At 34.5% G+C, this 23,074-nt stretch overlaps 3 protein-coding genes and 1 pseudogene across 3 annotated transcripts; 2 read left to right on the top strand and 2 right to left on the bottom strand.

Annotated features, from left to right (window-relative positions):
• Positions 1-713: 713 nt before the first annotated feature.
• On the top strand, positions 714-3,184 carry LOC114744864 ((DL)-glycerol-3-phosphatase 2-like; annotated as a pseudogene).
• Positions 3,185-3,603: 419 nt separating this feature from the next.
• Positions 3,604-4,740, bottom strand: LOC114744859 (auxin-responsive protein IAA33-like). The gene is made up of 2 exons (XM_028932995.1): positions 4,327-4,740; positions 3,604-3,922 (listed from the first exon to the last, which is right to left on the bottom strand). Exons 1-2 carry the CDS (start codon positions 4,728-4,730, stop codon positions 3,841-3,843), a joined length of 486 nt encoding a protein of 161 aa, XP_028788828.1. The 5' UTR covers positions 4,731-4,740; the 3' UTR covers positions 3,604-3,840.
• Positions 4,741-10,713: 5,973 nt separating this feature from the next.
• On the top strand, positions 10,714-14,392 carry LOC114744861 (probable small nuclear ribonucleoprotein F). The gene is made up of 5 exons (XM_028932998.1): positions 10,714-10,834; positions 12,119-12,206; positions 12,327-12,364; positions 13,324-13,388; positions 13,975-14,392. Exons 1-5 carry the CDS (start codon positions 10,829-10,831, stop codon positions 14,042-14,044), a joined length of 267 nt encoding a protein of 88 aa, XP_028788831.1. The 5' UTR covers positions 10,714-10,828; the 3' UTR covers positions 14,045-14,392.
• Positions 14,393-16,986: 2,594 nt separating this feature from the next.
• On the bottom strand, positions 16,987-22,670 carry LOC114744865 (NADPH--cytochrome P450 reductase-like). The gene is made up of 18 exons (XM_028933001.1): positions 22,148-22,670; positions 21,976-22,035; positions 21,786-21,862; positions 21,637-21,694; positions 21,468-21,551; positions 21,326-21,362; positions 20,989-21,058; positions 20,695-20,886; positions 20,520-20,612; positions 20,197-20,422; positions 20,012-20,095; positions 19,769-19,920; positions 19,227-19,323; positions 18,812-18,961; positions 18,635-18,712; positions 18,385-18,507; positions 18,155-18,268; positions 16,987-17,459 (listed from the first exon to the last, which is right to left on the bottom strand). Exons 1-18 carry the CDS (start codon positions 22,493-22,495, stop codon positions 17,379-17,381), a joined length of 2,124 nt encoding a protein of 707 aa, XP_028788834.1. The 5' UTR covers positions 22,496-22,670; the 3' UTR covers positions 16,987-17,378.
• Between the last annotated feature and the right edge of the window lie 404 nt (positions 22,671-23,074).

The following is a 23,074-nucleotide window of genomic DNA, read 5'->3' as shown; positions in this document are numbered from 1 at the left end:
TTTTTCCCCTATTTTGACTAACCCTGAGGATTATTTTAGACCTTCAGGACGAGTGGGTGGGCGACACGACAGATGAACTTACAATTGTTATAATTTGTTCCTCACTTTTTAGTTTCCACTGTCATATTTAATCATATCTCAAAATTTGCATAAGATCACCTACCTGGATGGCATGCGCCTTTTGGTATCCTATTTTCTCTATAAATGTCATAATAGATGTCATGCGATTGAATTTTTGCTCATTCATGCTAAAATCAAACAGGAGTTATTTCAAGTATTGGAAATGTGTACTTCTATGTAATTTAAATATAAACTTATAATGTGCTTTACACTTTGCTGTTGTAAACATTATTCTTTTGTCATTATCTAACATATTGTAATTAAAAATAATCTATTGTGAGACACAGGCCTTGTGGTATCTTTCTTCTCCTCTCTTCTTTTTTCTTCTCTCTTCTACATACCACACAAATATCATGCTAATGAATCTTTCCTTTACACGTCAGTCTCAAACTTATGAACTACAAATATATGCAATGTATACTGCTATGTTATTGAAGGGATTGACTTATGCTCTCTTTAAATTGATAGGACTAATTAATGGACTATCGTGCATTGAATCTGACATTTTTGCTATGATTGGCTTATTTAACATAAAAGGTATGAATTTCTGTGTCATGCATACCATCCCATTTTCTAATGCGATCTTTGTTTAGGTGCTAGCCGGTTACTCAGGCATCTACATGTCAAAGGAGTTCCTATTTGCTTGGCAACTGGGTACCGTTCACCCTCTTAAATACAAAAAGAACTATTAAATTTTGAAGTAAATTTGTATTGACGCTTCACGCTATTTATTGCAGATCTCACAGGAGACATTTTGAATTAAAAACGCAAAGACATGGTGAACTGTTTCTTTGATGCATCATGTTGTTCTTGGTGATGACCCTGAAGTTAAACAAGGCAAACCATCTCCAGACGTATTCCTAACTGCAGCCAAGAGATTTGAGGTATACCCATCCTATGAACGTCACATGCTTCTTTGTTGACAAGCTATCTGCTGATTTAAGGATTAAACAAAATTTTCCTTTACATCCTTTGAGCTTTGATCTTAGTTCATTTAACTAATTATTTGTTTTGTTGAATTTGAAATCATGTATAGTGATGCTTTTAAGTACTGGTTATGGTCAACAGGGAGGACCAATAGATCCCCGTCATATTCTTGTTTTCGAGGATGCACCCTCTGGAGTCCTTGCAGCTAAAAATGCTGGGATGTAAGTGTATTTTATGATATTTCAGTGTAACATTGGCAGATTGGCAGATTCTATTTTCCTAAATGTGCTAAGGGCAAAGTTTGGTAAAATATCTTGATATGTTGGTTGCCAGATCTTTCAATTTCATATTAACCTCCATTATTTTTTTTTGGCCATTTCATATCCTCCATTTTAGTGCATGACATATACAAACGCATCAACAAGGTATCGGTGCCTGGGCTAGATCAAATCTTCACTTTATATACTGTGATAGGTTGTTCAGCCTATTTATTGAAGAAACAAGCTGTTTGTCCACAGTCCAGTCAAATATGACAGAGTGCATCTGTCACGTTGATATAAAGCGGGGCTCTCATTCTTACTTACATTACATAACTATATTTTTGTTTATAGGCTGGAAAGATACTTTACATAACCATAAATAGTATGTTTTACATTCTAATTCTATCAGGCATCAACCTAAGGCGGGGAAAAAACATGAGAGGATGGGTAAGATAGAGATTGAAACAGGGGAGGTGAGGCCTTCCCCTATCTCTTTCTCTCTCCTAGACAGAAGAGGATCTTTTGGCAGAGAAGAAAAACTACAGATATTGGAAGTTGGGGGCCTAAATCCTTGTGCAGTATGTTTATGTAGTTTGTCTCGTATCTAGTGGTTGTGATAGAACAAAAATCAAGATTCCTTTCGCATCTGCCTTATTTCTTACATTACCTTTTTACAAACACAATCTAAATAATTTTTTTAGTGCACCTTTGTTGAATTATAGACTCTAGTTAGCTCACATAGGCTCTAATTGGCTAGCTTTGAACTTCTGAAGTGACCAAAATTCAATTTTTGGAGTTTTATGGCTGATTGATTTTTCTTGATATACTATTCTATGTTAGTCACCATGATTAAGAGGCCTAAACTTAGTTTGGCAAGTCAAAAATGGATCTAGAATGTTAAGTTGGCTCATCACAGGCTGCTGTCAGAATGTGTAATCTGTGTAGGGCAATAAGATCAAGCCGTTGCTTGGGTACTGTCTAGCAATATTGTCTGGAAAGAAAATAAATCTAGGATAACGAGAAATAGACAAGATGAAGCAAGTGATGAGTTATCTGTGTTGATGCAGAGCTGGAAGGCATTTGATGTGGTCCCTGGATATTGTGAAAATGACCTTTGTTTGTTTCGTAAAAAGAATGACCTGGTGACTTATCTTGGCAATATTTTAGTACGATGTTGATGCATCTTAAAGACCCATGTTTCTTGGAACCCCAAGCACAAACGACTGACTGCCAAGTGCCAACCAAGCTTTTACGAATGTGTTGTTAGGACGTTTTATCTCTGCATTTAATTCCTAATTAGGCGTAGATAAATTGTACAATAGAAGTAACTACCTTTTCCGTATTCCTGGTCTTAATCCTTTGGCTTATGAATGTCATGCAGGTCTGTTGTTATGGTTCCAGATCCAAGGCTTGATAAATCCTTTCATGATACAGCAGACCAAGTTTTGAACACATTGTTGGATTTCAACCCTAATGACTGGGGCTTGCCTCCATTTGAAGACAGTGGAAACTGAACTCGGAGTCCTGCTTACCCAGACGGGAAGCTGAATCTTCAAATTAAATTGGCGACAAATTTGATCATCTTACCACGTGGAATGTCGTGTGCATTGTGATACACCTGAATATTCCTGGAAATAATATTACTGCTGCTAGACTCAGCCGGAGAAGCTTGGAGCCCTTTATTTAATATGTTCCTCTCATGGCACTAAACATGATTTAGTTTTTTGAGATTGTTTTAATTTGACTACTCCACTTGCTGCAGCGACAATAGCTTGTCGAAGGCTTCATGCAACGATAAACATTTGGTATATGGTACTCTTTATGGAATTCCAATTTATAGTATTTATTCAGTATGTATCAGTGATTATGGAAAAAAATTAGCTGCAATAGCTAGATGTTAAACCAATGTGGCTTCTTTTGTCAAGCCAAACGTGCTCTTTCGACTCAAAAGCTTATAAATACTTAAGGGGGAAAATATTATGCATTGGCAGGATGTTTTATGTGGGAAGAGAGAAATATGTCAGCCAGAGAGCTTTTTTTTTTTTTTTTTGGTTGTACTGAGAATGAATGAAAGAAAAAGTCAGCTATCGTCCCCACTTGGTCATACGCTGGCAAGCGGAGCTCGTGTTGCACCATTTTACCAAATCTTACACAAGTCATGGGTTAACTGCCAATATCTATTTCCAAACTTACCAGCTCTGATAAATGTGTATTAATTATTTTATGTTTATTCAGATCGATGCCAATGAAAACGCTTGTAATAATTTGTTTTCATGTGATTAAGATCCAGAATTAGTTGAATAAATAGTGATGAAGAACTTCTATAATTATCTTGGACAAAATTCTTCCGGGACTGAAAATAAATATTGAACATAACATTAGAAACATGCTATGCATACATTATCAAAATGAAAAAAATATGTCTAATGCAAGAAATTAAAGAAGATATGAGCAGGATTTGAACACATATATAAGAAATTTTCAATTTTAATTTATCACTCAATAGTTTTGCATAACAAACGGTGTCTTACTATCATACTGCTCTTGTATTCTTCCTTGAGTTTCCCTTCTTGGCTGGCAATATCCTGATTCTCTTCGCCACACGTACAAAATCCCTAATACAGACATGCAATAACGTGCGTTCATCAAAATGATTCATTATGTGAAATACTTTACCACATAAGAACTCTTCAAAAAGAAGCCATATTCCCTTTGAGCATATATAAAAATATATAATACAGTCTGCATATTATTAAACAAAGATTTATATACAAAATAAGGATAAATATCGTAATAAATTGATGTAGATTCATCAAACAAAGTATATAACTCTGAGAGGATCCCTCTAGTGACCGAAATTAAAGAAAGTGAAAGAAGACATCAAATGGAATCTTACACAAATAGATTCATTAAACAAAGTATTGTAACATTTGTATAGTTTGATTTATCACCCAACCAAATTATTGTCGCAGTTGAAATCTTTAATAGAGACAATTTCTAGAGAGAGGGAGGGACTCACCTCCAGTTGAGGTCACCGGCAAGAAGAAGATCATTCTCAATATCTTCATAAGCGACAAGGTGGCCAGGAATTGCATTGGAGAGATCAACACCATCATCATCAGGACCACCAACTTCTACTTCTTCTTCTGTATTATCCTGCACGAACATCTTTCTCAGAGCCTTGGCCAGACTTCGGTAGCTCTCATGCTTGTGGAGGCTGATGCGGTGGCAGATCGACCGGCCCTCCAGCACCACCGTCACCGCAGGGACCACTCTGGACACGAGATCGTCGCCGACGTCGTCCTCCACCTCCTCTTCACCGACCCTCCTCACACTGCCACTGCTGGAACTGCCGCAGAGAGCAAGAGGAAACGAACTCCAAGTTGCGTTGTGCCTTCTGTGTTGGTCGTTGAAACTATTCATTCTCAGCTTAATTCTTTCTCCTTTTGGCGATTTGTGGAGCGTTGGGGATTATATATTCCGGATGTGGACCTATCAGAAAGTGATCGATTCAAAGTGCTGTCCTTGTTTTATATGGACATTGAGAGAGATCAGAGGGGAGGCAAGTGGGGAGTGATAGTAAGGAGATAAATAGCTGGAAGAGAAGGTGGGTATGTTTTGCTTGTGACTGCAAAAGATTAGGTGTTTCTAAATCAAACTTGATAAAAACATGCCAAGTTAATCATAAAAAAGAATAAATATTTCATCAAAATCAGATTTTTGGAAGAAAATCTTGCTTTGATATAAATATAATATTAAAATTGAAAATAAGTTAGACTAGCTAGCCTTGCATTATTGTAAGCCTAAATTCTAAGAATCTGCCTCATAAGCTTATTTATTTATTTATTCATTCATTCATTCTTGCTAACAACAGCAGGGAATTAATTAAGCTTCAAGGCCTAGTCCTACATAGTAGATGTAAATTTAGGATGATATTTAACTCAAGTTTCAATTGATTACACTTTATCATGTGTAATATTGTTTGATGGGATCTAAGAATCAATAATAATACGTCATATAGTAAAATGTGATAGAAGAACTTGATATGATAAAGATATGAAATTTGACCCAAATTTATGATGTATTGAAGCCTACTTAATAATTAAGCTTCAAGACCTAAGTCTACATAGTAGATGTAAATTTAGGACGATATTTAACTCGAGATCTTATTAATCACACTTTATCATGTGTAATGTTTTTCATGGGATCCAAGAATTAATAATAATACGTCATATAGTAAAATGTGATAGAAGAACTTGATATGATAGTGATATGAAATTTGGCCTAAGTTTATGATGTATTGAATTGAAGTCTGCTTAATTAATAACAATTAAAAGTAGAAATCATAATTATAAACAGGTCAACAAGGCTTTGATAGGGGTTACATTGGGATGGCCAAAAAATGAATGCTTGAAAAAGAAGGAAGCATAATAAATATGGAAAGGAGAGGCCCAATAATCTTGAAAATTGAAGAGTGCATGAGCTGTGTAGTGTGCGCTTGTGTGGAGACGAGGTCGCCGCGATAGCCGAACAGCTTCCCCCTTCCATCATTTATAACAACTCTGCCTTTGCTGTCTCCTAATTTCATATCCTTCTCTTAATCACATTCAAATTATTGCTTGCCAACAAATATACATCCACTTTTCTATGTTTGGAGCATGTTTTATTATCATCTTTATCGTTTTTTTTTCCTGCCACTTTTAGACACTTGTTTTTGTGCATATCTTAATCTTTATATTGAGATTTATAGTCTAATGACACCCTCATTGAGGAAGTCTTTATTGTGAGTTTGAACTCTTTATTAAAAAAAAAAAATAGATACATGAATTATGAGAAAAAAGAACTTACAAGAATAGAAAAATTAAAGCTTACCCTGTTGATTGGTTGTGATAGTAAGCAATCTTACTCTATAAGAAGGAGAACAAAATTTCGAATTTCAGAAAGCGTACTTGTTAAGAGAGCTTTAATCTTAATATTCACGGTCTAATAAAAATTAACCTTAAGTTCAAAGTGACTTGAGAATATTTTAACTTATAAAGAAAAATTCAAATTTAACGTTTCAAATTTATTCACCCAAATTTTTTCTGGTGAATATGAGAAGGTTAATGTTTTTATATAATTATGTGATTGCAAAATTCTATCAAATTTGAGCATTATTAAAAAAAAGGAAATTGCAATAAGATCCCAATAAAGAAATTTAATTACCCTAAAATTGATCGACAACTGAGGAGTATGCAATAACAAATTTCAGTGTAATAAATGACAACCGGTTTATGCTACTCACTTATCATTGAGATTTTTTTATAATTAAATTTTTTTCTTGGGGCTTCATAATAATTCTCCCTTAAAAAAATACATTGTTTTTTTTGTACATAAAAAAATACATTGCTAATATCATGAAAAAAAAAATGCACATAATTTTTGGAAGACAGCCTCTAGTTTAACTAACATACAACATGAACATGTTCTTAGAAGTCAGCCCCAGGGATTGGACGTTGTCAAGAACATGCTTTTTGTTTTTTTGGAGAAAATTATTATGACGTTTTACAAAAATATAATCATTAAAAATCGGATGAGCAGCATGAATTTTTGTTGTTATTTTCTGCATTAAAATTTTTTATTCACTTATTATGAAGTATTTTAATCTCTTAAAACTATATAGTAGCCTTATAATCCTAAATGTAAGACCTAATTAATTAATTTGAGTAAATTAAGAATATTAGTTAAATTAGTTAATATGATACGTTTATTTTAAAACATTATAATCATCTTTCTTAATTCCCTCCCTCATTCTCTTACTTGATTATTATTGAAAAAATATTAATAGGGTTAATCTGAAAAAAATTGATAAACATATAAAATAGGTCTTATATATAAAACTAATATTCACTTTCAAATTAAATCTTACACACTAGAGAAGTAATATGATTTTCCCTTATCTTTTAGTGAGCATGTCTGGGAAAGCATTTAAAAACACTTATAAGCACATTTTATGTAAATCGAGATAAAATTTTTCTCACATACTTATCTCATATTCTATAAATTATAATTAAAAAACTACTTATAAATTATTGTGCACAAGCCGCAGTATGTGTCGAGATCATCAGGAAAACTTATGGAAAACAGGTTAAAGGCAACTTACGAGAAACGGGATAAAGGCTTCATCAATTGAGCTCATGATGAGAAGTTTTTAGGTGGTATAAAGTTGAACATTAAGGTTTATGTAAATTTGTGAAATTTTTTTGTCTAATTTTCATTTTATACGCCTTCTTTCCTCTCTATTGGTCTTCCCTTCTCTGCTGGTTATCTTTCTTACTTAAAATAGTTGATAATGTGATATGTATATTTAAAAATATACTCTCTCCGTTCCTTATTATAAGAGACAAATAACTAAATTACGTTGATCAAAAAAACAGTTAAAATTAGTTGAGGACAATTAATATGTAAAAAGTATAATATTTTTTCCAACAATACCCCCATTAATAAGGAGAGAGAGTATGAGAGAGAACAATTAAATTATTAAAAGAAAGAGAAGTGGGAGGAAGAGAGAGTATGAGTTGGAGACAAAATAAATAGGGGTAAAATAGGAAATCAATACAAAAAAATAGAGACAACTTTTAAGTGTCTCTTATATATAAGAACATGCCATAAGCATCAAATGTCTCTTATAATAAGGAACGGAGGGAGTATTAATTTAAGTAAAATTAGTTCAATCATAATAAATCATTGAACCTTGATTCATTAATGTGCAGTGGATTTAAGAGGGGACAAAATGGAAGTAGCGAAGAAAATGTGGGGTGGGGGAAGAGGACCCCTCGTTTCCCCGATGCCCTATCATTGCCAATGCGGCAAAACCTCAGCTAATTTAACAATGATACAGGTTTTGGTACCTTGGTATTTTGGGACAATTATTCTCAAGGACTGAATTTGAAAGTGTTTTATTCACAGGAGTCTTTCAGCATAAATAATTTATTAGTCCTTCAAAATAATTGTCCATAATATTTATTTTCATAGTAGCTTCTTGTCTTGGTTGGAAGTGAATAAGTAAATTCACTTCTATTTAGCAATCAATCAATCAGTGTTGAAATCTTATATTTAAAATCAAATCAAATTTTTAACTAACTCTTATTAAGAATTAGGGTAATACTGCATGTCTCTCAAGGTCCGTTTGATATGAGAGAAATGGAAGGAAAGGAAGTGAAAGAAAAATTTTAATGAAGTTAATTTAAAAAAATTAAAGAACGAGAATTAAAAGTTTTTAATTAAACTTTCTTTTTCTTTTATCTTATATTTTTTCTTTATCAAAATTTTAGAAGCCAACTTTTTAAATTTTTTAAATTGAGCTTATTAAAATTTTTCCTCCGCACTTCTTTCTTTCCCTCCCTCGTGCCAAACACTGGGTTGGGAATACAACAATTGAAGCTTTTTTCTTTTTGTAAAAAAAAGGGAATATGATCTTCAATTGTAATCCAAAATTGATTAAAAAAAATCATATAGTCTTGAAAGACAAAACATAAATATGGAAGGAAAGGAATCAGTAAATTCACTTGTATCTAGCAATCATTCAGTGTTGAGATCTTATATTTAAAATTAAATCGAATTTTTAGATAACTTTTATTAAGAATTGGGGTGATACTATGTCCCTCAAGGTCTGTTTGATATGTAAAAAATGGAAGGAAAGGAAATGAAAGAAAAATTTTAATGAAGTTAATTTTAAAAATTAAAGAACGAGGATTAAAAGTTTTTAATTAAACTTTCTTTTTCTTTTATCTTATATTTTTTCTTTATCAAAATTTTAGAACCCAACTTTTTAAATTTTTTAAATTGAGCTTATTAAAATTTTTCCTCCGCATTTCTTTCTTCCCCTCCCTCATGCCAAACATTGGGTTGGGAGTACAACAATTGAAGCTTTTTTCTTTTAAAAAAAAGGGGAATATGAGCTTCAATTGTAATCCAAAATTGATTAAAAATAAATATGAAAGGAAAGGCATCAGTAAATTCACTTGCATCTAGCAATCTATTAGTATTGAGATCTTATATTTAAAATCAAATCAAATTTTTAACTAACCCTTACTCCTCTAAACCCATTTATAAGTTACTTCCAATATATTTCACATAGACCAAGAAAAACCTTAAATTTCATTAACTTTCATTTAAAATTCAACAACTTTTCAACTTTATTTTTATTTAATAAACATTATACCTTATATAAATAAAATCAATACAATAATAAATGAAGAGTAAAATTATACATCTAAACAAAATTTTTTTCCAAACACCTTATAAATAGGACCAGAAGAGTATTAAGAATCAGGGTAGTACTATGTCTCTTAGGATTTGTTTGGTATGAGAGAAATGAAAAGAAACGAAGTAAAAGAAATTTTTAAATAAACTTAATTTAAAAAATTAAAAAAGTAGGATTAAAAATTTTTAATTAAACTTTCTTTCTCTTCTCTTATATTTTTTCTTTATCAAAATTTTAGAATCCGACTTTTTAAATTTTTTAAATTAAGCTTATTAAAAATTTTTTCCTTTCTTCTTCCCTTCCCTCCCTCTTACCAAGCATTGGGCTGGGAATACAACAATTGAAGCTTTTTTTTTTTTTGGAAAAAAAAGAGAATATGAGCTTCACTTGTAATCCAAAATTGATCAAAAAAAAAAATCATATAGTCTTGAGAGACAAAAATAAATACTCATAATAACTCAAAGATCAAAATTATCACTGAAAAAAAAATCATGTAATACAACTAAAAAATTTTGTAAACAACATATGGGAGTGTTTGGATATAACCAAACCATAGTTTGGAGAATAGCTTCTGGAAAATAGATTTTGAGGAGAATAGATTTTTTGAAAGATAGATTTTGTGAAAAAATGATTCTGACAAGTGAGAGTGTTTGGATAGTTGTTACCAGAAGCACTTTTTATATGTACAAATTACTAAAAAAGGCATAAGGTAATATGATAATTACAGAAAAAATATATTTTATGATATATTTTAATTTGAAGGAATAAAATTGTTAATAATATATTTTTTATTAACATAATTAATAATACATAAGATAATATAATTAATAAATAATTAATATGTATATATATTTATAAGATATAAGATTAAATATATTTATAAAAAAATATGTTTATAAAAAAAAAAGATACATATCCTATAGGCTCTCACACTCTCCTTTTTTTTTCAAAAACAAAAAATTTTAGTTTCCAAACACCCCAATCAATGTAACAATTCATAAGTAAAATACATTTATAAAACTGAAAAAATAATACCCACATCGAAGCTCCTCTAAAGTCCTCTTCCGTCAATTTACCATTTATTGGGGTGTTTGGTACAGGGAAAAGTACTTTTTAAAAATAGTTTTTAACTGGTTGAGATAAAAAATTTTACTAGTTGGGACCTGTTCTCTACCCGCCGATTTCTTCATCAAATAAACCCTAACAATCCCTCAAAGCCAAAACCCTTGGCAGCCCCTCAAGTCCACTGAGCGTTGCCGCGTTGCTCTCCTCTCTAATGGCTGTGAGTATCTTCTTACCTTCTGTATGTTCCTAAGAAGTAGTCGTTATTTTCGATTGAGGCTACCTGGAAAGACATGTAGTGCGCCCTTTCCAACCATGTCTCCTGGTCGAGAACTCTGGAGATTTAGCGTTTTCGTTGTGTCTGGTGCCGTTCTGTTTGGCTGCGTCTTGGATTTTTTGGGGGCTTCGATCCTGGCCTTGAAATATTCCGTTGCTTGGGCTCCTGATGTGTTTGAAAAATTGCTCCACAGAATATTTTTGTGGGAATTTTCTTCGACTACCACTAAATATTAATGCGTATGGTTTTGCGTTTCAAATTTCTTCTTGGGTTTGCCATATTTTGAAACGTGGTATCTGCTGCTAGCATAGTTTGTGAATAGAATCTAAGTTTTCTTTGTTCAGACATTCCTCGAATTTTCTCATTGTTAGATTAGAGTACTGAAAATGTAGATCGTGCAAAGAGTTGAAAATGAACTTGTAGCTTATATGCAACCAACCTTTTGACAACTCCTGCCTCTCTAAGCCTTGTGCCTCTTTTGTGAGGCGTTTTATTCTCCCGGTGTCTGACATATCATGAATCGGTTTTGTATTCTATAAGCTCAATCGTATACTTAAATATTTTGTTGTGTCTCTTGATGGATAAGATTTTTCACAAGAAATTCTCGAAGAAGTATATTTTCTTTGGTGAGATTGTTATTATTTTTTAAGAATGTAGATCATATGTTACACGTGGTAAGAATATAATTTAGAATCTCTTACTCTTCATATAGTTTTTTCTTTGTCAAGTATTACACAAAGAATTTAAATTGTAGAAATGATGTGATATTTTAATCCAATTTGGCTGCTTCTTCATTGACTAACCATCACAATATATATTACAGAATGTATGACAATATATAACAGAATGTATAATATCTTAGCATAACTAATAGAATAAACTCACTGAGTACTCATAATAAGATCTGATAGTCATAGCACCTGTTATGAAAGAAAGAGATAGAGAAGGTAGTAGAACAGGAAATAAACTAAAGTTTACTAACAGCCGACAACAATAGTCTCTCCTGCAACCCTTGCTGCATTTATAAGGTGCTCAGTCTTCAAGTAACACCTGAACTAATCCCCTTGCTAAGTTGGTTATTAACTACTACAACCAATTCAACTTCACATTCTATTCACATTTCATATTGCATTTGTAAATTTATTTTATTTCTTCTTGCATTCATTTAGTTAGTGATATTGGTAACTTCCGTTGCATTGTAACCATATCTTTCCTTGCAAACTGCAGACTATACCTGTTAATCCCAAGCCTTTCTTGAACAATTTGACTGGAAAGCCTGTTATTGTAAAATTAAAGTGGGGGATGGAGTATAAAGGTATGGTCCTTATCAGATGGTGTAATGATTCACCTGTTCCATTGCAAATAAAATTATAGTTCAGAATTTATTCTTTAAATCTAATACTTAATGGATTTTAATCTTCATTTTGTTTTCCAGGTTTTCTTGTTTCAGTTGATTCCTACATGAACTTGCAGGTGCGTTTTCTACATTAACTCTTGGGTGCTTTCTTGTGTATGGAACTACTTTATGTGGCTTATGGCTGATTCTGTTGTTATAACTTTGAAGAGTCTTATAAAATTATTTGCTTTAGGCTTTTGTCTATTTAGATTGTGTGCAAACTAGATTTTTTTTTTTTTTAATTTTGCTTAGGTGGGAAATTTAGATTTAGATTCTAATACTAAAAAAAAAAGAGAATAAAATAATAATGATAGAACAGAGGCATTGAATCCAATGCAAGCTGTACTGTTCATGTGGCTTCTAAATAATAAATTAGAGAGTTGTCTTGTTCATTGCTTACGAATGGATGGCTTGTGTGAGATTTTATAGATATATATTATATGAATAAAGGCATGTTCGCATTATCCCTTCCATGTTTTTTTTACTGCGAAAGGTACAAAACAATATAAGGAGTCTTAGGTGGTGGTACAGTGGGGTGTATTATATTAAAGGCTAATATGTTCCTTTCCCCACTTGCTGGTGGGGTAAAGTTTATTTTAAGACTTTCATGTGAAGTAAATTTAAAAATATCCTGAATCTTAACAATATTTCTTGTGACTTGCGTGTATTTAGAGGCAAAATATACTTTGGTCTGTTCAAGTTCAGTTTTGCAAGTTTGTATGATGATTTTGTTTATGTTTGAGGTTGGAGTTTGGGGTTTTAGCTTAGATGTGAACTTTTGAACTGTCTTAGGTTCTTTGTTTCTGCGCTGCTGCGTTTTTTTTTTTTTTTCTTTTGGTGACCCAATAGCAGATAGTATTTGGCATATTAATGCCTTGTAGTCTATTGACACTAGAGTTGCTAGTTGTTTGTCCATTTCAACGGACCTAATTGTTAGACACGTGAAATAAACTCTACAAAGGTCCATATTAATTTCAACCAGATGGAAACTAGATTTTTGCTTCTAACATTATTTTTAATATGCAAATATTTGCAGCTCGCCAACACAGAAGAGTACATAGAGGGTCAGTTCACTGGAAATTTAGGTGAAGTTTTAATCAGGTACCTATCCCGATCGCCCTATTTTGAAGTGGCTTTCATGTTTTGCTAGCAAGTCTACATAGAATCTCCCGGCGATGTGAGTAATGTTGAGGTCTCAGATCAAATGCTGTTTCTCTTTTCTTTTTAATGCTATTTTGTGGTTCAGAAGCCATGCATTATGTGATTATGTCTTTTAAATCTTGATATATGTTAATCAGAACCAAGTTATCTCTGCCTAGAAGGTTGTTAATCTGTTTTTATACTGTTCAAAATTACTGTTATCATATATTCTCTTTACTATGATTTCCCTCGTTATTTCAATTATGTGAGTAAATATTCAACTCTTCAGGGGTCAGGAAATGCAATATTAAGTTGACCAAAATTAAAATTTAGTCAGAGTAAGGTTCTCCAAAGAAAATGTGAGACAGATTGTTGTGTTGTATGAAAACTGTAATTACAGAGCATGGGCGTTTTGGCATTGCCTGTATTTTGAACCTAGATCAAAAACATCAAACACTAGTATATGTAAACCAAATAAACGTCTATACTGGACCCTTTTAAAAGTGTCAGACTAATTGATTAATTGTTTCACTATTTTTATTTCTAGATGCAACAATGTTCTCTACCTTCGCGGAGTACCGGAGGATGAAGAAATTGAAGATGCTGAACAAGATTAGAATGACCAAAGTGCATGGTTGTCATGGCTTCAACAGAACTCCGGTTTACCCTTCCATCAAATGTTGCATTGTTTGTGCTTATTAATGTAGAGATTTAGATCATTGCTACCCTTATGCGAATTGGTGACCATGAACAATGTGTTGATGTAAGGCGGGTTAATCTTATGTTGGCTAACGGCCTCTTCTGTTTCAATTTTCAATTAATATTATATCTAATTCAGAGGATAATGCATTATGAGTTAGTTCCCTTTCTGGTGGGATGGGTTTGTGTTGGATCTCAGAATTCCTTACAGATCTTTTGTGTTGTTGGGTCCTAAGCCATTCTGCTGGAGGATTTCGTTTGCCTGTGATTTTCTTCTTGTGGCTTGCTTTTTCTGATATCGATGCATGAATAGTTGGTGAGGATTTATAAAATCCAGATTCGAAGTGACTGTTGAAAAACATATTCATTGGAAGAGTCTGTATTTATTGGCGGAGCTTTTTCTGCGATATAATAGTTCCATTGCTTCTTTCAAGATGATAAGCATTTCATCACGGACAATGTTTTGCCATGGTGCTTGATCTTTCAGGAATCTGTTTCTAAGGATTTCTTTATTTAAATCATTTTTTTGGTATAAAATTATTAGTACCTATTTTTTGGGTGCAAAATTTAAATTATCACTACCTTATCTTGTTTCTGATGCAATTTAGTTGAAAGTAGGGAAGAGTACCACCACCAAAAGAAACGTTGTAGGACAAGCCATTGACTAATAGATATCAATTTGTCAAATGTATTTTTTTGAAGAAAAAAGAAAATTAGTTAGTGTGATTAATAAAAATAGGATTGAAGTGAATTCTTTCAACGCATTGTGAACATTATGCAATATGAATGTAGAATTTTATGCATCGGTATTTTCTACTACATAACCGTTGAAATAGATTTGTTTTTTCGTGATCGAAGGTTGTTATTGTTTATCTATGCTATTGTAACTGTTAACTGTTAAGTTATGTTTTAAAAATTAGAGGCCTCTAACTAAATGCGAGGTGCAAATTTTGGCCAAAAAAGAAAAAAGAAAAGGAAAAGGTGCAGATTTTGGCATGCTCAGTGAATGTGAATGAGAGTATATAAACATATTCATAAGCTAAAACTCTAATTGATTTCATTCGTTCATTCATTATTTTTTTTGAAAATAAAAAGTCTTGTACCTTTCCTACAAGCAATAATTTTAGGATCATTTTTCTGTTGGTTTGAATCAAGAAGTGTAAGAACCCAGATATTTAACACAAGGGAAAATACAATTTACAAGTTAACTCTTTCAATTGTATGTCAATCATAAAACTTGTATATACAATGAATATTGTATCGAAGAATACAATATTCTGTGGTCAACAATTGTTCAGTTTGATTATTTTGTCCTGGCTGTTCTGTTCCTTGCTCACTTCAGTCATGGGACAAGATAATGACTTGGAATCACGCGAATATGCAACAAAATAAAAATGATAGGAGCCTCAAGTTTTATGTGGTTGAGATTGGACGACAGGCTTTGGTCTCTCTAGCGAAGATTGGGGCAAGGAAGCGTTGTTGGGCTTGTAGTGAGGTGTTTGGTGGGAGGGAAAGAATTGGAAGGAAAGAGAAGTAAAAAGTTGATTGAAGAATTAGGAATTGATGAAAGAGTAGAATATTAGGGTCGATGAGCACATGCTCCGTCACCTCCTCACCGCCTCACCAAGTAGTTGCCATCATTACTGCTTTAGATTATGAATCGCCTTGTAGATTTTTTTTTTTTTTAATAAATGCTTCTAACTGTTTAATTCTATTTACAATTTTAAACTGTGTTAGTGACTACTGCTCTAATATCAAAGGTTAAGATTTATCCAGGAAATATTTTTTTTCAAATGCTTCTGATACCTTCAAATATTTTGTAGTTCATCTAGCTTCTAAAATATTTCATTAATTTTTTTTCAAGAGCAATTTTGCCCTTAAAGGTTTTCTTTTTGAGCAATTTTAATTTCGTCGTTAACTTCTTAAAAAATTCATTAAGCGGATGTGCATCAACTATCAAGCACTCCAAATAATTTTAAGATATTAGACATATCTAAAAAACTATTTTAGAGTGTTGGAACCCTCCTCAAAATTGTAATTTGTTACCGTAGACGTTACAAAAATATCTCGGATTTTTTTATTTAAAAAGTATGAGTGGTAATTTAATTATTTAAGGGAGCAGCAACAATAATGTTGTAAGCACAAGCGTAAATATTTGGACTTGAATTGAACAGAGAGAGTGAAAAATCTGGAAATGGCGTCTGGGAAAGTGATCAAGCATTCCACCAGAGAGTGGGTGCCCCACGAGTGGTCGAAAACAATATATGGGGTTTTGGATCTTTCCGTCCAAGTTGCAGCATTTTGTAGTTTTCAAGCCTCCATATTTGGAAGTTATGTGTATAATTGGCCAGCCAAAAATCGTCACTTGCGCGGGCGCCACAATACCGTGCCGTCCAGTGACACCGAAAGACCGCGCGTCTACGCCACATCTTTTTTTGGTTACAATTTTTATTCTTATTTTTTGCTGCAAATATCATCGTGTCAACTATCAAACAATAAAACGACTTGAGAACACTTTATAACCACCAGCCACCCTAACGCGTCACGGTCGCTGCTAAATGACCAATTTTTTGTTGGAATTATAGCGGGTCCATCATAATTGACATTGCAAATAATACGAGTAAAATTATACCAAACTCTTGTTTTCCCCCCAAAAAAATATTTGAGCAATTTGAACCCCCGGACGTTCTCATAGTTAGCTCAGGAGATTTTACTCATAATTATGTAGTATATAATTATATATATTTCCCATGGATCTCTAACCGCTTTGTTTCCTTTAAGAATAAACAGTTGTTGTCTCATCCCCACAACAAATTAGAGTGCTCATACATTATAGTTCCAGATTCTAGACAAAACAACAAAAGCGAAAACAAGTAATCAAATAATAATATTACCCATTTGTTCTTGAACCTTTCTACAGGTTCATACAAGTTCATACTAGCATAATCTAGGTATAAACAACGAAATTAATTACCTTACATCATATAAGTATTGTTTATCTTTGCCAAAGCTTGAATTATATAAGTTACACGAACAAAAAGAATCCATTAGAAAAATAGTAACAAAAAAAAAAAAAGAATCCAGGGACCAGTGTCCCAAAAGACAACTGGTACACAGACCCCCTTTGAGGGCGCTTCAAGAAGAGGACGTTGCAAAAACCCCACTTCCAGGTACTTCAACCCACATATCATATTTACGCAAAGCTTTATTGTCTCGGTCTTCTTTCTTGCCTTGTATTCATATATAAAGTCGTTACCATACATCACGCAAATACCTGCCACTCGTTTGTAGGTTCTTCACCATGCTCTCTGCTTTAGAGCTATCCATAGAACCCTGATAACAACCAAAGTCCAATCTTCATTAGCCACACTCAAATCAGCAAGAAATGAAACGACCCATGTCCTATGCAGAATCATTGTGAATTAAATAAGACTTGGAGATAGGGTGTGTGTTTGTGTGTTAAAGAGAAAGGGGCACGGAATGTACACTACCTCCTATCCTTAATATAAGAACTAATTGACTAATTTGAATAAATTTAAAAAAATTAATTTAGTTATTTATAATAAATAAGTGTCATCTCTCCTAAAGTATTCTGCTAATCAAGTATATTGGTTAAAACTATTATTGTTACAAATATTATCTTGAGAAAAAATAAATAAATATAAAAAACAAAGTGGATTGAAATCTTATATTCACGATCAAAATAAAAGTCAATCGAGCTCTATTAAGGACCAGAGGTAGTGCCAGAGGTGCTTGGCTCGCACAGTAGACATTGTTAACCCCCTTGATGACGTGTGCACCTACATGTCCCAAAAAATGACCCTTCCATTTGTGGATACACGTCACCATCACAAATTTAATGTATTTAGGTAGTGTGGACAATCAATAAATCTGAACACCCCCCCCTTTTTTTTTCCTGGCGAACATCAACCTCTTCCTTTAAAAGGTGCAAGAAGCAAATTGACAGCCACCAAAAAGCTGTGACTAAAACGATATTCTGAACCCAGCATAAATTCCATTTAGCATACCTGCTCTTGCGCAATTGTATGTAGAGTCCGGTGGACATCCCTAGCCATGCCTTTGGCATCACCACACACATAAATGTAAGCTCCCTGAGATATCATGTTCCAAATATCCGAAGCCTAGACACAGTAGAGCAGATTAGGTGCAGGTTAACCCCATCAATGATCAATTGATAATTTGAGCAAACCAGAACAATTATTCGAGAGAAAGGTGGTGGGTTAGAGAGGATAGGTACCTTCTCTGCCATCTTGTGTTGCACATATTCCTTGGTGGGTCCCTCACGAGAGAAGGCTACAACAAGCTCTGAAAGCACACCACTTTCGACAAAGTGGTTTAACTCATCTTCATAGATGTAGTCCTTTAAAAAAGCATTCTTAGTTAATATTATCAATAATCAAAATAAAAAAAAGTTAAAAACCTCCCCACCAAACCCCTGCCTACTCTCTGTAAAAGTCACGAAACTGCATCAAGGATAGATAACTCACCATCTTACGGTTCCTGCATCCAAAGAACAATACGGAGGGGCCAAGTTCAGCTCCTCCTTCTTTCATTGCTAGTCTTTCCTGGAGTGCAAATAAAACACAAAAACATGTATAACTGGCTTAGATAGTTGTATATTTGTACGATTTGAATAATTGAATAGCAAGTCAGTTGGTTCAAACCTGCAAGAAACCCCTAAAAGGAGCTAATCCAGTTCCAGGTCCGATCATGATTATGGGCACCTTAGTATCCGCAGGGAGTTTGAAATTGGACTGCCTGACAAAGATAGGGGCCCAACTGCAGTCCGGACTTTCCTCCAATGGAACAGAATTCTGGACAACAAACAATTAAACAAGTTAAAGTCATCGTCAGAAGTGAATTTAGATACAAAATAAGCAGTGGATTCAAGACATTTGGCTTCCATATCCTCATATAATTCCTTTTCATTTTTGAAAGCTCAAGAGATGGACAGTTCAGTTTAACTAACTTTAGTGGCCAAAAGATAACCATCTGCAAGCCAATAATTCTTTAGGGATTACATCAGCCTTACAACTCAACAAGTTCAAGCATACATAACCCAGGATGCGTATACATTACCTTCATCCATGTTGAACATACTCCTTTATGAATCCTCCCAGTGGGCATTTTGTCATAAACCAAGGCACAAGTAACATGGATTCTGGATGGAGCCATCCTGTGGACAAATTTTGCAGAAATGCAACATATTAGATATTTAGATGCACAAATTCAAAAAGATATGATAATATATCTGTAATTTTTTCAATTAGCGTTTGAAAAATGCAGAAAATATAGCTCTAGAATAAAGTAATTGTTTTGTCACCCTTAATCCAATGACCAAAGTTGGACTTGGACTCGAGGATATTCAGAATGTAAAAGGGCTAACTAAATTATCAAGAAATATGTCATGAACATCATCATCTGAACATCTTAAATACTGCAAATTCATTATTTGGAAACATCTTGAAATGTAGGCATGGATTCTCGATCATTATGTATGGTTATGGCAAGAGAATAAAATGAACTGCTAGGCTAGGCTTCTCCAACTTGCTCTTTATTCACTAGGGTAATTCTCCTACATGATCCTCATATCAATGCAGGGGTAAAAGACAGGAAGTAACCTTGGAGATGATGAGATTGAATAATATCTGGGCTGTAATCGAGTAGCAACGGCTGCAAAAAAGACACCAATTGGAGGTTTGGCTGATGGAAATTCAGCCATGACCTCAAGGAGACTTCTCTGGTTAGCAACAACCCACTCTGCATATTCATCCTGTATAAGCAAAAACCAAAATAGCAATCAAATTAGAAAGGTAAGCACAAAAACCTATGTCAGAATTTTCAAGATACAAGTATGTTACAACCTTTCCAGCAGGTGAAGCAAGATATCTTAATCGTTCAGCTTCAGAAGGATCGGAAGCATGGGCAGCTAAGGCAAGTAAGGAAGCCTGGAACACATATGAAGAGAATAATAAATAATTAACATAAAGAAAATATCTTAAAAATAACAAAAATTGAAATCAACAGTCGTCATGCTCAAAGGAAGAACCTTCTTAGGTGAGCTCAAAAGATCTGCATATCGAGCCAGAGCTATTCTTAAAGTGCAAGGGGGGAATGGAGGAGGCAAGGAGCTTCCACTAAGTGGTGTCCCATCTTCATTATCAGTATGGATGGAGAAAAAGGTATCTGGTGACAGACCTAGTAATCTAACTGCCTCTTCTACAGTTTCAGCCAAATTCTCACAGTAAACACCGACATGATCTCCTGTTTCATATCTGTAAAACAAATCATGCACAGAAACAAGAGATGAATTAGTGCATTAATAGATAAAGTATTTGTATATCAATTATTCGTCAGCATGCAAACACTCACACAAGTCCAGAGCCAGAAATGTCAAATTCTAAATGAGTGCAAGACCGGTCTGATGCAGGTGTGTGAAGCTCCTTTCGTACAACCACATTTGCCCTTCATGAGGAGTAAGCAGTACGTGTTAGATTACAGTATGACATAATAACAAATCACAACCGAAAATTTCACTCTGACATACCTGCATGGATGTTGAGCATCAACAACAGCATGGCCATTTGCATTATGCCAGCTCTTTTCCTCAACTTGTTCATCTCCTGGTCCACGAATAACAACCCGATACTCCAAAACAGCAGCAGTGTAAGGGGTAGATACAGTTCTATCATCCTCGTCTCTAAGTAATTGATCCAATTCTGGCCACACCAATTCTTTCCTGCAATAACAATTGTTAGACAGATGACAGAAGGGTCTTACATATCAGCATGGAAAAAAAATTACACAACAATGTTAACAAATCAACCAAATATTTCATTACCATGCAGAGAAGTCATCCTCTATGCATTGATCATCATCTCCAAGACCCAGGGGAACAAGACGCTTCCCACCTGCAAATGGAGAAGACAGGTGAGATCAGTGGAGTTTTTTATTTGGTTTTTCTTTTCTATTAAGACCTTTGTGAGTAGCGAGGAAGTAAGTAGCGCCCTATGCATTCTTAATGGCATGACCATTTGCCCAATTTCGTATTTTGCAAAGGTTATCCAGAGAAGTGTTGCATGGCTATATGCCTTGTGTCAAACTAGTTATGGTAATACAAATCAAATTGACGTTTGCTAGATTTCAGAGAAATCAACGAAAAGAAATCAAAAGAATACCTTGCTCAGCGAGAAGCTCATCAACCACCTTAGCCACCTGATCCAATAAAGGGACGAAGCAGAGCACAGCAAACACTAAGAACAGAGTAACCGGAAATTCCAAAATTGAAATGCTAGGTTAAAGTAGGAGTTCAACGCAAACCTTGTTGAAATGTTCATACTGCCTGTTGCCGAGGCCAAACACACTATACTGAAGATTTTGAAGCCATTCTCCTCTCTCGTTCCCCTAAAATCACGGTCACGTAAACAATATATCATTGAGTTTCCCTAACAATAATAATTCAACTCCAGCTACTGTAAATTAAAGCTACCTCAGTGAACCATTTGTAAAATCTGGCCGCATTGTCGGTTGGTTCACCATCACCATATCTATACCATGGCCAAAAGATCAAACTACGATGAGAAACTTCCTAAAGACATTACAAGAAAGATAGAGCCAGAAATAGTTTCGAAAACCTACGTAGCCAGAAAGAAAAAAGCCAGCGTCTCCTTTTTCAATTTTTCCTCGTATTCATCGTCATCGGCCGCGTAATCATCCTGCTCATCGGTAACGAAAACTCAAGCATCAAGCCAAAATACCAAACCAAACAACACCAATCAAAAAGAAATAAAAAAAGGAGACGCTATAATCACAGGAGAAAGAATAATACCAAATCCACGACTTTAAACGTCGCCTTCTCGTACCGCACTTTGGCCTCTTCAACGAGCGCCTGCTCACAACGCCAAACCAGCCAATTATAAGCACAATCAGCCGAAGCTGACGAGTTCATAGCCTAAACACATTCAGGTAGCCTAATCATGCGCAAAATTGACCGAGCCTACCTTTGCGAAACCTTCTGCTGTACCAGTCTGCGTACCGAAGAAGATGGTGACCTTTTTCTTACCATCATCCTCCTCAACCTCGGGCTCCTTAACGATCACCGGCTTAACAGGCTCAACAGCCTTGACCTTCTGACCGCCAGATCTCCGCCATAACAAGACCACCACACAGCCAATCAAAAGAGCCACGGAAGTCGTCAAGAACATGACGAACTCCCGATTCCCCAAAAGCATGGAAGCAACCTCACCGGCAGCCCCGGAGGAGACATTGGAGGGGTCCACCTTGCCGTTAATTATGGCAGTCATCAGATCGAAAGGCGAGATAGCCTTGACAGAGGTGGAAGGCTGCATGATGGTCCTGCTTATGAAACTGCAGAAAGATGTAACAAAATTATAGTATCATATAACGACGACGAGGAGGCTGTAGTGAGAGAAGTGTAGGTGAGGAAGAACGGAGGAGGTTGGTGATGGAGAAAGAGGAAATGAGGAAGGAGATGAATGAAGCAGAGGGTCTCTCGAGAGGGGGTTGGTGGGTGTGAGTAGTTGGGAGTTGTGTATGTGTGTGAGAGAGAGACTCTGAAAATGCGTGGGAGGGATGGGGAAGGGGTTATATTGGGAATCGGGAGGGATGGAGAGGTGGTGAAGGCCTGAAGGGAGTAGCCGGAGGCTTCACCCATCGCCTACCAACCCACTCTCCTCTCCTCTTGCCCACCTAACACCCTGCGTAACCCGGGTTAGCTTCTGAAAATTATATTACAGCCAGATTTAATATAAATTAAATATACAACAGTGTAACTTGTATAATTTAATTCAATTAATAAATAGAACCTCTAAATTTTTAATTTCGTTAAAAGTGTTTTAAAAATGAAATGAATTTCATACATTCATGCATCAAAGCAATCAATATATATTTAAACAAGAAAAATTTAA

This window comes from Neltuma alba, unplaced genomic scaffold (genome assembly GCF_004799145.2).
Source record: "Neltuma alba isolate B1F8T4 unplaced genomic scaffold, ASM479914v2 tig00004466_pilon, whole genome shotgun sequence".
NCBI lineage: Eukaryota > Viridiplantae > Streptophyta > Magnoliopsida > Fabales > Fabaceae > Neltuma > Neltuma alba.
Note: the sequence above shows the minus strand (reverse complement) of the source record. Positions and strands in the feature narration are given on the sequence as shown.

Excerpts from the sequence above, each read along its gene's own strand:
- LOC114744861 (XM_028932998.1), top strand. Across the intron at positions 12,207-12,326 it reads GTGGGGGATGGAGTATAAAG|GTTTTCTTGTTTCAGTTGAT; the intron begins GTATGGTCCTTA and ends TTTGTTTTCCAG. Across the intron at positions 13,389-13,974 it reads TTAGGTGAAGTTTTAATCAG|ATGCAACAATGTTCTCTACC; the intron begins GTACCTATCCCG and ends TTTTATTTCTAG.
- LOC114744865 (XM_028933001.1), bottom strand. The coding sequence starts at position 22,495 with ATGCAGCCTTCCACCTCTGTCAAGGCTATCTCGCCTTTCGATCTGATG. Across the intron at positions 18,962-19,226 it reads TATGTTCAACATGGATGAAG|AATTCTGTTCCATTGGAGGA; the intron begins GTAATGTATACG and ends TTTGTTGTCCAG. Across the intron at positions 18,713-18,811 it reads CTTTTAGGGGTTTCTTGCAG|GAAAGACTAGCAATGAAAGA; the intron begins GTTTGAACCAAC and ends TTTGCACTCCAG.
- LOC114744859 (XM_028932995.1), bottom strand. The coding sequence starts at position 4,730 with ATGAATAGTTTCAACGACCAACACAGAAGGCACAACGCAACTTGGAGT. Across the intron at positions 3,923-4,326 it reads GCCGGTGACCTCAACTGGAG|GGATTTTGTACGTGTGGCGA; the intron begins GTGAGTCCCTCC and ends TGTCTGTATTAG.